Below are 13,086 nucleotides of genomic sequence, written 5' to 3' on the forward strand. Positions count from 1 at the left end.
TAGGAAAAGATCCCAGTCGTCCCACGGGAGAAAGACTTTCCGAGTCTGTGGTCATAAAGCTTATGGAGCCATTTCTGGACAAAGGCAGAACCGTAACAACAGACAACTTCTTCACGTCACTTTCGCTGGCTAATAGACTGCTGCACCGCAATACAGCTCTGCTTGGCACCATGAATAAAGTGCGACGGGAACTTCCACCTGCAGCTAAAGTCAGTTCAGTACACGAACAATTCTCCACGCTGGTGTTTAGATCTCCCAGTGCCATGCTGACAGTGTATGTGCCCAAAAAGATGAAGTCTGTCTGCATTCTCAGCACAATGCACCATGATGTGGAGATTGGGCAAGATAAAAAAAAAAAAAAACAAACACGGTCACAGACTACAACCACATGAAGGTATGCTAATGAAAAAAATATTAGTGTGACGAAGTATTCTGGTGCTCTTCTGGTGATAAAATGATTTCTTCAAAATGTCACATATATTTGTCTTTCTTTTTTCCCCAGCGTGGCGTTGACATCATGGACCAGAAGGCGCGTGCTTGTTCAGTGCGCACAGGAACACGCAGGTGGCCGGTTGCTGTGTTGTACAACATCCTTGACCTAGCAGCGATGAACGCACACGTACTGTATAAGGCATGCACGGGGTCCGCTGAGAAAAGAAGAGTGTTCATGGCTCACCTTGCAGAGGAACTTCGTCGTCGCTTCTTACAGGAAAAGGCGATGGAAAAAGAAAAGATGATACAGCGTCAACAAACTTCCGTTCTAAGACCTCAGCTTCCCCCAGGGAAGAAAGTACAGTGTCAGGTGCTCATTCACTGTAATAGGAACCATAGCACAGAGAGGTGTGTACACTGCAACAAGTACACATGTTGTAAATGTAGGAATGGCGGACCTTGGGTGTGTGGGAACTGTTAATATTTGAATGTGATGATTTTATATAGCACGGATCGGAAATCAGCAGTTCTTAACATTGCACCACGCAAGCTGTTGTATCAACCACCAACTGTAACTTGCTTTCTTTATTCTTCGGTTATAGTCTTGAATAAAAGTGCACTTTTATTTATGTGAAACCAGCTGTGTCAGATGGGGTTGTATGGATTGATTCTGAATGTGACTGCGAGAATGAAAAGTGAATTAAAAAAAAAAAAAAAAAAAAAGCTAACCTTTACCAGTATCATAAGTTACACCGCCTGTTACAGACTGAAATCAAATTTATATTGTTATTCTAAAATTGTAAGAATAAGAGCAGTTAATTTTTCGAAGTGGAGCTGTGTGGAATCGAACTCGCCACCCTCTGATTCCCAGTCAGGGGCTGATACCATTACGCCACCACGGCGGTTGTAGTAAGAAAGTCAATGTGGCATGCTAACGCGGCTTTTTTTTTTTTTTTTTTTTGCATGAAGGCGCACGTGTTCTTTTATTTGTACCTTTTGTGAAAGTGTTTCTTTGATATATGGACTTCAGGCTTCATACGTTATATAGTTTATGCCTACATTTTGTCATTTACTATTAGAATATGAAAAACGTTTCTGTTTTAAAAATGTGTTTGCACAGCCAACTATAGAAATGGAACACACATGAAATGCGTGTATTCCAAATAACGCTAGAATTATTTCCACTGTAAAACTCCACTTCAATCCCAGGTAATCAAATCAAGGCAAGGCTTGAGCTAGGAGAGAAGTTCATTCTAAGTCGGTGGGGGGATGGAATAGCTGGCTGCTAGTAGCTTTATCAGCACATTTAGATGACAAAGGATTCTGGCGGAGAGGTGCAAACGGATTTAAGACGCGATTTAAGGTGGGACGGATTTACGAGTTTTTTCGTAGGCTCTGGTAATTCTAGTGTTAAATCTTCTACTAGAATTAAAACTTTATTATGTCTAGACAACTTAAAACAAAAAAAAAAGCTTTCAATTTTCCACCTAACAGTTCAAATCATGCCTAAAAGTGGTCAATTACAGTTAACCAAATAGTATTAATTAGTGTAGAACAACTTAGAATTGAATTACTGATGTTCAAAATTTTAACACCATTACCAGTCATCCAAATAATGCAGTTTACAAAGAGAGTCCAACAAGTGGATTACCCACCTCAACTTCATCACAAAAGGTGGCATTGGGGCCATATTGTAGCTGGCACTGGTGATGCATATCATAGAGGACTCCTGGGGCGACAATTGGGATGGTTAGGTCCTTTTTTGATGGACGATCATCTAAACAGGCGCCCCATCCACGACTTTTTCATGGAAAAAAAGAGAGTCAAGGGAAAATAACAAAGTTTAGTTGGTCTTAATAACTTTCCAAAATTTATTTTTCACTCACTTATGCTACATTTTATTTTTAAGTTGCTTCTTTATAGATCCATTGCTCTAGTGATGTCCACAAAATGTTGAATAGGCCAGAACACATACTGTACATATAACAACCATCAATAATAGAGGTGGTCCACTTCTACAACTACTTGGGAGCTCACATTAATGACAAGTTGAACTGGTCACGGAACACAGAGGAACTACAGAAGAAAGGGCAGAGCAGGCTCTACTCCTTAAGAGACTGTGTTCCTTTAATGTGAGTAGTGATATATTTTACAACTCTGTTATGGGCAGTGTGACATTCTACACTGTTGGGTGCTGGGTTGGTAAGATCACTTCAAGAGAGGCCCACAATATCAACAAGCTAATCAAAAGGGCAGGCTCAGTTAAAGGACACACTCTGGAAATCCCTGGAGGTCCAGAGAGATTTAAAGGAGAGAATTAAAAAAAAAATAAAACTAAGTGCCATTATGAACAATGCTGCCCATCTTTCAGCCAATAAATCATTCAGCCAAAGTGTTTCAAGAAATGCTACGGGGGGATCCTTTACACCAACAGCAATATGCCTGTGTAATGCCTCATTGGGACTGTAAAAGACAACTATTCTTTTTAATTTTTGAAAGTGTGTTTATTTATGTGTCTGTATGTTTGTATTTAAAGAGCTTCTATAAAAAGCTAAATTTCCCCCTGGAAAGAAAGAAAGAAAGAAAGAAAGAAAGAAAGAAAGAAAGAAAGAAAGAAAGAAAGAAAGAAAGAAAGAAAGTTGGTTGGTTGGTTGGTTGGTTGGTTGGTTGGTTGGTTAGTTAGTTAGTTAGTTAGTTAGTTAGTTAGTTAGTTAGTTAGTTAGTTAGTTAGTTAGTTAGTTAGTTAGTTCGTTCGTTCGTTCGTTCGTTCGTTCGTTCGTTCGTTCGTTCGTTCGTTCGTTCGTTCGGCTAGGGATCTGCGCTGGCAATCAGAAGGTTGCCGATTTGAGTCTCATAACTGCTCCGTTGGGCCCCTGAGTAAGGCCCTTAACCTACTATTGCTCCATCCCGGGTATGACATTAATCTGCAAACAGGTCCTCTAACTTACAGGGAAAACTTGGGGGTTGGTGGCAGGATTGGCACTCCAGCCACCATAAAAAAACCACACACTGATCCAGTGTGGTGCTGAGGTGTCACTTGTCACATAGCTGCACTCGGACCTCAATCCAGGTGGTTCCCCCTGTGGTGGGTGCGGCAACGCTCTGTAATCAGCGCATGCTCCCAACTTCTCTCTCTACTCTATCTTTGTTAAATGGTGTGACTCAAACCACCTACACCTGAACACCAGCAAAGCCAAGGAGCTGGTGGTGGATTTTAGGAGGACCAGGCCCCTCATGGACCCTGTGATTGTCAGAGGTGACTGTGTGCAGAAGGTGCAGACCTAAAAATACCTGGGAGTGTAGCTGGATGATAAATTGGACTGGATTGCCAATACTGATTCTCTGTGCAAGAGAGGACAGAGCCAGCTATACTTCCTTAGAAGACTGGCGTCCTTCAACATCTGCAATAAGGTGCTGCAGATGTTCTATCAGATGGTTGTGGCAAGCACCCTCTTTTACGCAGTGGTGTGCTGGGGAGGCAGCATTAAGAAGAAGGACGCCTCACACCTGGACAAACTGGTGAGGAAGGCAGGCTCTATTGTAGGCATGGAGCTGGACAGTTTGACATCTATGGCAGAGGGACGGGCGCTAAGCAGGCTCCTGTCAATCATGGAGAATCCACTGCATCCACTAAACAGTATCATCTCCAGACAGAGGAGCAGCTTCAGCGAAAGACTGCTGTCACTGTCCTGCTCCACTGCCAGACTGAGGAGATCGTTCCTCCCCCACACTATGCAATTCCACGTTAACATTATTCAAAGTTATTGTCTGTTTTTACCTGCATTTTTATTACTCTTTAATTTAATATTGTTTTTTTGTATCAGTATACTGCTGCTGAAGTATGTGAATTTCCCCTTGGGATTAATAAAGTATCTATCTATCTATCTATCTATCTATCTATCTATCTATCTATCTATCTATCTATCTATCTATCTATCTATCTATCTATCTATCTATCTATCTATCTATCTATCTATCTATCTATCTAATAAAATGTTTATTGCCTTTTTCTGTTCGGTGGATGTTGAAATATGCATGTCTGCTGGCCTCTTCAACATTTTCTGGATTGAGTGTATTTAATTATATCTGTAATGTAAGTGGTCTTTTTGGATAAAGATAAATGATGAATCTGGCACCTATATATTTTCTGTATCATTGAGGTGCAGTTTTGATATTGAAATACACATTTGTGTATTGATGAGATTGACATAATCAATACATTGGGTTTTGTTCTTCTTTATTTCTTTTCTGAAATGCTTTTGCTTTTATAGTTATAGTAATGGTACATGAAGTAGAGTTAGAGATAGGCTTTATGATTCTTGATTATACACTCTTAAAAATAAAGTTGCTAGAATGGTTCTTCAGAGTGATGCCATAGGGGATCCATTTTTGGTTCCCAAAAGACCCATCCACACGAAGGTTCCAGAATTTTATTTCTTCAGACCCATAACAGGCTCCTGAACAGATGGAAACCGATTTGTGAAAAACTAATGTGTCACAATTCTAAAAGGACTCTTGCTGCATACAATAACACAGGCTAAATCCTGATTTTCTTAATCTGCTAGTGTTGTGCTAGGTAACCTACCATAAATTAAATATTTAATTTATTTCTACATATTAGGAAGTTTTTCAAAGCACAAAGGACCAACTTCATATACAGAGAACCCATTCCAGAATAAAATGGTGCTTTTTCAAGCAATGGCTCTATGAGGCCATTAACCTATTATCTATAACCCATTAAAGAACCATAAAGTGTCATTAAAGAAGCAGGATTTTTATAAGTGTAATGTTGCACTGCTCTGCTACAGATACTGGTATGAGAAGTTCAATCTGCAAGCAACAGTGGGCCCAGTGGCTTTGTAAATTTGGCTTCTTTTCCCTTTCCTTCCATTACTGTCAGGTCAATGTTATAATGTAATATTAGGATACAACATGTCTTGCATATTTTGTTTGATAAAAAGATAAAGACCCGTCTTGAATTTATAACATTTTAAAAACCTGGCAATCCTTTTCCATGACCCTGCAATTTAAAAGCAGAGGTTGCCTATTTCACTGTCTTATAAACTGTCATCCAGTCTGCCAGCAGTGTAATTCTGATTGACACATGAGAATATGAAATGCGCATTCACTGCTGTTTAATAGGACAGCCACTGGATACTCAATACATGAAGGTAGCTTTGAAAAAAAAAACTTGGTTTTAGCCAAGAAAATTGAATTTTGCAACTTATTTAGGGCCTTTCTAGTCTGCTGCCCTTTGAAACCATTGCTCCAGCCCATTTCACAGAACAGAACTGCCATGTCAAGTTAACCACAAAAGATAGAGATTTCTCCTTGAATACTAAGTCTTTGGCCTGCAGTAAATGGCCATCCTGTTTAATTAGGAGACAGTATATTTTCCTGCCAGCTCTTCTAAAATGGTGTTTCTCAGGATCCCAGAGGCTCATCTGTTGAAATGTTAGTCAGGCTCCTTTCTACTCCCCATGATTTAGACTCTCCACTAAAGGCAATCTACAGAAGCTACACGACTTATGAAGACTGCTTACAAACTACTACTTTATGAATTTCTTTACCTCCTGCAGTCCAAACTGTAACCTTCCCATTGGTTTCATGCCCTTTGGTGAAAAATAGTCTGATTGCTATTATCAATTTATAAAATACTAGCATGTGTAAGCCTGTGCTGTACAACGCCTGGGGTCCTAGAAACTATTGAAATCATCAGAAAAGAAATTGAAATGTAGAGATGTCAGGTAATTGAAAGGAACTACTCTGAGCATCTCTCTCTTAGGAGGATTCATTGTGCCGACATGCTCGCATCACTTGTTCATTAGTGGCACAGCGACTTTGTCTTTCTTCAGAGGTTTAATTTTGCCGATGTGCTCATCTCGCTTGTGTATTAGTGGCTAACCGAGTCATTCTTTCTTCAGAGGTTTTGTTTTGCCGACGTGATGGCCTCGCTTTTGTATCCTCAGAGGTGGAGCCCTTACCCCGACTGCACCTCTCACTTCTGGGCCGGACAGACAGGCACACACACTTCCATGTGTAGACATTTATATATAAGACAACTTACTTTATGCATTGTAATGATTAAATATAGTAGTAAAAGATCGCTACTTACTCAAGAAAACGTGTAATGTACTCCTTGCTACATTTTGACCATTTCAGAGGTGATGTGTCATACTGAAGTTGTCTTGACATAATGAAGTACTGCTTGGCAACTGGGTCACAGTCATTTCCCTGGCCATCGTGATATACACCAAAGCTGCAAAACAGTAAATTACTCAAAAACACTGGACAAAAATGAACCGACAAATAACAAAATAACAAAAGAGACAAGAGATCTGGACATATCAGGACATCTTAGTTATGAGCTAAACAAATGGGCTTGATGGACTGAATGGTCTCCTCTTGTTTGTCAAATTTCTTATGTTCTTATGTGTTAACTGTGCCTCTGCTGGGCGCAACAGTGAAGAGCCTGGCCTACTACTCAGTCAGTGTGTAACTTGTGAACAGCTTCCACACCATAACAGCGTCATTGCTTACTTTACAGTCGCCATCTTTGCCCATCCTTTCCAGTTTAAAAGTAGGCACCTGTCCTACTAAGTGTTTGGCCTGCAGTTATACATTAACCCAAATGGTATTGTTGTACTTAAAAAAAATTAAAAATCACAAAAAATGAATAGAGAAAACAATGTTATAAATACTTAGATAATCACCTCTTTACAATTCAGATTAAATATTTAAAACATGGAAAACTTAAATACCTGTGACCAAGCTCATGTGATATCGTGAATGCAACAGGGAGTCCTGAATCCTCATTAATGTTGCAACTCTTATGGGGCTGACACATCCCTGAAAGATGAGAAAGACCCAAAGTCTCACATGGCTGATTCATTCCTGCACACAGATCTGTTCTGAAGAAAATCAAAGGACAAAAAAGCAATATTTAGAAGTTTTTGTTAAAAATGTATATTTGGTTAATAATAAACATATTGAGAGCCCCTTTAGTGGGACAATTTGCAATTACAAGTGAGGCAAATCCAAGAATGGCTAATGCATTGCAAGGATGTGCAGTTTGTTTTTAGCTCAAGGTGATTTTTAAAAACTAGAATACCTGAAGCCTACGAAAAAATCCCAGGTCACCTTAAATTCTTTTGCACCTCTCCATTAGTGTCTTTTGTTTTGTAAATGTGTTGTTCAGCACAAGCAGCCTGCTATCCCATCCCCCCCCCACCATCGCAGATAAAGTCAGACAAAAAGTTCTCCCAGCTCTAGTCTCTTTATCTGGGTGTGAAGTGCCTGGAGTTGTACAGGGTAAATAATATATTGTTATTTGGAACACGTGCATTTCATGTGTGTTCTGTGTCTACAACGATCTATGTAAATGTCGAATGACAAGAAATGCGAGGCAAGAAATGTTGAACACATACCTAAAACAGAAACTATTTTCATGTTACAGTACTAATGACAAAATTTTGACATGAATATATAATATATAATGTGTGAAGCCTGAAGTCCAAATATCAAATAAACACTTTCACAAAAGGTACACGTAGAACAAAACAAGTGCGCTTTTATTCAAGAATATAACTGAAGAAAAAGAAATCGGGTTAGGGTACGACACTGACACGACTGCTTGGGTGGTGCAGCGGTAAGAACTGCTGACTCATAATCAAGAGATTGTGGGTTTGATTCCAAGCCCTTCCTAGATTTATCGTTTTGAGTAATGAGCTGCTCTTATTGTTACTATTATAGAGTGAAAACATACATTTAATTTGAGTCTGTAACAGCCAGTGTAAATTTATGGTACATGTAAAGGTTAGCTTTTTTTTTTTTTTTAATATTCATTTTTATTCTCTCAATCACGTTCACGCTCCTCCTGATTTGACACTCTTGTTTTCAAATAAAGACGTGCTATAGCAGAGGTGAACTCAGATGAGGATGAGAGTTCCATATTGGAGAAAGAGAACAGAAGCCCTCCCCACAAGAAATGTCCAGTCACACATAAGAACAACACAGCTACACCAGGCATAAAGGCGAAAGATGGCATGGTATGGATGAAGCAACAGGTTGGGTGTCACACTGCCAGTGAATCTGCCACAGACATGTCCTTCAATGAAACAGCAGGGCCTACAGAGCTTGCCAGCGTATCGTGGAAAGTTACATTTGTGATTATGTTTCTTGATGGTCTTTATATGAAAAACATGTATATGTTACTTATATAAATGCCACATCGAATATTATTTACCTTGATTTATTTACTAATCTTCCTATAAGTAGACTGAAGAGCTTCCTGTGTGCTATAGACAATACAGTACGCGAGCAACTCTCCATGCTAGTGTTTAGATCTGGCAGTGCCAGGCTGACGGTGTACGTGCCCAAAAAAGGAAGTCTGGCTGGGACTGAGAAACTAGACAGGACTGAAGGAAAGCTGAACAGAGCCAAGTAAGGGAAATCTTTAATGAAAGCTGCTCCAGAGAACTCTGGACTTCAGACTGGCTGAAGAATTAACTTCAAACATGATAATGACCCCAAGAACAAAGGGAAGATAACACAGCAGTGGCTTAGAGACAGCTATGGGAATGTCCTTGAGTTGTCCAGCCAGACCTTGGACTTGAACCCAATCAAACATCTCTGGAGAGACATGAAAATAGATGTCTACTGATGGTCATCATCCAACCTGACAAAGTTTGAGAGGAACTGCAGAGAAGAATGGCAGATCTGGCAGATCTAAGTGTCTGAAGCCTGTTGTATCATACTAAAGAAGAATCCATGCTGGGATCGCTGCCAAAGGTCCTTCAACAAAGTACTGAGTAAAGGGCCTATTTACCTGTGTCAATGTAATATTTCAGTTTTTTTTTAAATAAATTTGCAAGAATTTCTAAAATCTTGTTTTTGCTTTGTCATTCTGGTCTATCGAGTATTGCTTTGTGAGGGTAAACTGAATGTAAATGATTTTAACACAAGGTTGCAACATAGCAAAATGTGAAAAAAGTGAAGGGGTATTTTACATTTCCATATCTCTTAAAATAACATTTAGGCCATTCTGAGATCTCTGAAATGCATTTCATGATATCGCAGATATATTCCCAGCTCCCTGTCCATTTTCAGATAACTGAAACCCATTTCAAGATTATTTCAATATAAGTTCCTGCTTATTTGAAGATATCTCAGATTAATTTCAACATGACATAAAACAGACAGTTATTTTCATTGAAAAGACAAGCAATTTAAGAGGAAGTCAAGTTGAGATATCCTGCAAAATCATGAACTAATTTTAAGGCATCTTGTATTTGATATACGTATGTATTGAAGAGAGAAGATAAATTAATATATCTAGGATCAATGGTAGGCTGAGATGGAAAATTGTATGAGATAACCCATAGAGTACAGTGTGGATGGAACAGTTGGAGGAAGGTATAAGGAGTGTTGAGTGATCTAAGGATTAAGGTGAAGGTTAAAGGGCAGGTTTATAAGATGGTGGTGAGACCAGCAATGATGTATGAAGCTGAGAAATGGACAGTAAAGGGAGGAATAGGAAAAGAAGTTAGATGTGGCATGTGTGAAATTATAAAAATGAACACGAGACAACAAAAGTGGGAGAGATATCTAAGAAAGTTCAGGAAAGTAGTGTGTCATGTGCATGTGCATAGGGGACAGCTGAAAGGATCTAGTGACTGTCATTCCACTGCCACTCCAGGGGTTGGCGCTGTATCCTAATGCCTTTTCTCTTCCTCCCTTTGCAAACCAGAAGACTGACAGCTATAACACCATTGACGTCACTTCCAGTTTCCATCTGAAAACCCGAGTCTCTGCCATCTATGTTAGTTCAGCTTGAACTTGTGTCTGAAAAGACCTTTACTCAACTTATCGTGTGTTTTTTTGTTTATGAAGAAAACTTCAGTTACAGGGAGTCATCACGCTGGTACTCCAAATCTTTATCATTGTCTTGTGCTTCTCTTACAAGTGGTATGGACATGTGATGAGGAGAGACAATAAATAGGTAGGCAAAAATGATGGGAATGGAAGCACAGGGGAAGAGAAAGTGAGAGGCGCCAAACTGGAAGTGGATGGATAAAGTAAAAGAGGATCTGAAGAAAAAAGGTCTGACTAGAGAGGAGGTGCAGAACATTCTGAGAGACAGGATGTCAGGGGTGTCCTCATGCAAAACAAATAAGCTTCTTCATGACAATGCGGCAGTTCACATGTCAAGTCAATCACTGGTTGCCATCTGAGAATGTGGGTTCTAGCAGCTGAACCATCCACCCTACAGTCCTGAGCTGGCTCAGATTATTTCCTGTTTTCCGAGTTTTGAAGAAATCTCTCTATGGACAGCGGTATTCAAGTGATGAAGACGTCAATGTAGCTGTGGCGTCCTGGTTTGGTCAAAGGTCAAAGACAAGACTTTTTTTTCAAAGGGGCTAAAGTCATTGCAGGAAAAGTGGATGAAGTGTAAGGAGCTTTCAGGAGATTTTATTGAAAAATAAAACAAAATTTTTTCTTTCCTACTGAAGTAGATAAATTACTGAACGCCCCTCAAATCTGTAATTCATTTTAAGGTGCCATAAATGCATATCCAGATATCACAAAATGTTTAATTGGGCTTGCCATAGGTTCACAATGACATCAATGTGCCCGCTGTTTGTACTGCTCATGCCCTTGAGTGCCATTACAGCTGTCAAGCTCACTTTCCAGTAAACTGTGTTGCTGTTTCTTGGTCTCTGCGCCTATCGTTAAACTCCTTTGTTCTTCTGTTATTTCATCCTTTGAAACCTGGTCTTGTTTTGTTTGCTATGTAGCAGATAAATTACTGCAGGCAGATGCCCACATCTGTCCCTGGAGGCACAGTTGAGTAATATTAACACTTGAGAGTTCATCCAAAGAGCCTCCATAAGCAGTTCTTTTTCAAAGCCAGCCATAGGATCTGTCACAGATCCCTGCACCGCTTTTGTTGTAAACTGTATTCTTTGATTTTTCAGGTAAGGAAGACAAAAGTGTGGATGTAAATTAAATATCCTTATTAATAATGGCTCTGGAAAATGGTGACATGTTGAATGCTAACGAGCACATTAAAGTAAAATTTTTGCTATACTCTACACTTGGCAATAATGTCATTATAAGCCTATAATACACACAATTATAATCTGCACACTATTTTTTTTCATAATAATTTACACAGTACAAAATACAAAGCATATTTTATTGTTCAAATCTCCCACCAGTTACATCATCACTCTCAAAAGAATTCCAATTGCCCCCTATCAAATCACTCATTGTACTCGCTGTTTTGTTCTTTTTCTCCCAAGAAAAAAAACTGTCTCTACCCCCTAGTCTTTACTTTGCAAGCATCCTATAAAGCTCTGCCTTTGATTTCTCTTTGGTCCAAAGACCTTTCTCCTCTCCCTTCAACCCTGTCCTGGTACACCATTCTCTCCAATGTAAGGCTTTGGTCTAGAAACCCAAACTACCAGTACACCCAGTTCAAACATCTGCACAGACTCTATCCTACTCCCCGCAAGCAGTTTCTGATGGGCCTCACTGACGATCCTCTCTGTCAATTATGACCCTTGGTTTTCTTGGCACTTTTCTTTACATGTTCTGGCGCTGTCCTCCTGTCTTTTTCTTTTGGACACACATATGTCACCTACTGCCTTCCATTCCTTCCTGCAGTATTCTTCTGTCACCTCAAATCTTTCTTCTTTTAGATCTTTCCAGGTTTCAAACTCTCTGAACGCAAGTTATTCTGTCTGAGTACCCTGGCAGCTAAACTAATTGTTGCCTCCTGCTGGAAGACATCTGAGTGTGTCACTGTTGACCACTGGCAGTTCTCCTTCTACAACTTAAGTTGTCTGCAGCACGGATTACTGGTGCTTCCAGTAATGTAACTGAATCCTGATCTGCTGTGGCTCAGTTGTGTAAATCTCAGCTTGTAACTCCTTGATTTTTTTTATATCCCTTTGTCTCAGGCTTGAGTGGGTGGGTTGGGTTACTTTGTATGTCCTCTCCATTTATTGAAATATCCTGTCAATTTGCATTTACTTAATAAAATGTTGACCACAAAAAAAAAAAAGAATTACAATTGCTATTATAGCATATCCTATTCCATTACATAGTATAAAAATACTCTTGTTGAAAAACATTCATATTTCCATATTCTCTTTTCATAACTCAAATCATTTTCTTTCCAAAATATTGGCCTAACATACAATTCACATGTATTTATCTCTGATTAAAGAGCAATTCCCAGTACACACCCTGTTTCCCATTCCCCAATATCTACAAACCCCTTAGCAGCTGTGAATCCCCACTTCTCAATCTCTCTCTTTACTTTCCCTTTAAGCTTCTTTTTCAAACTCTTTTGTACCCAATGCGCATCTCTGCTCACATTTCACTTTATCAGAATACACCTGGCATCCCATATCCTCTTCTTTGCCAGACTAATTATCATCCATTTCAAAAAGACTTCCCTTGAGCTCCCTGCTAGATCTTCACCTCTCAAAATTAAATCATAAGACAAATCAACTGAATCCTCTACCATTTCCAATAATCGCTCCCATCAGCCCACACTCCTTGTGCACAGCTGCACTCCAGGAACATGTGTCTAATCGTCTCCACCTGTGCACAGTCTGGCCTTGGACACTTTCTTGTCTGTGACAA

The 13,086-nt window shown here is 39.5% G+C and overlaps 1 protein-coding gene across 1 annotated transcript in view; it reads right to left on the reverse strand.

Annotated features, from left to right (window-relative positions):
- Positions 1-13,086, reverse strand: part of adamts12 (ADAM metallopeptidase with thrombospondin type 1 motif, 12) — a 381,209-nt gene that overhangs the window by 352,817 nt on the left and 15,306 nt on the right. The window contains exons 4-6 of the mRNA XM_051928108.1: positions 7,194-7,343; positions 6,548-6,691; positions 2,088-2,232 (exon numbers count right to left, since the gene is read on the reverse strand). Coding sequence (XP_051784068.1) covers positions 2,088-2,232; positions 6,548-6,691; positions 7,194-7,343 — 439 coding nt within the window. The remainder of the gene's footprint in view (positions 1-2,087; positions 2,233-6,547; positions 6,692-7,193; positions 7,344-13,086) is intronic.

Source organism: Erpetoichthys calabaricus, chromosome 5 (assembly GCF_900747795.2).
Source record: "Erpetoichthys calabaricus chromosome 5, fErpCal1.3, whole genome shotgun sequence".
Lineage (NCBI taxonomy): Eukaryota > Metazoa > Chordata > Cladistia > Polypteriformes > Polypteridae > Erpetoichthys > Erpetoichthys calabaricus.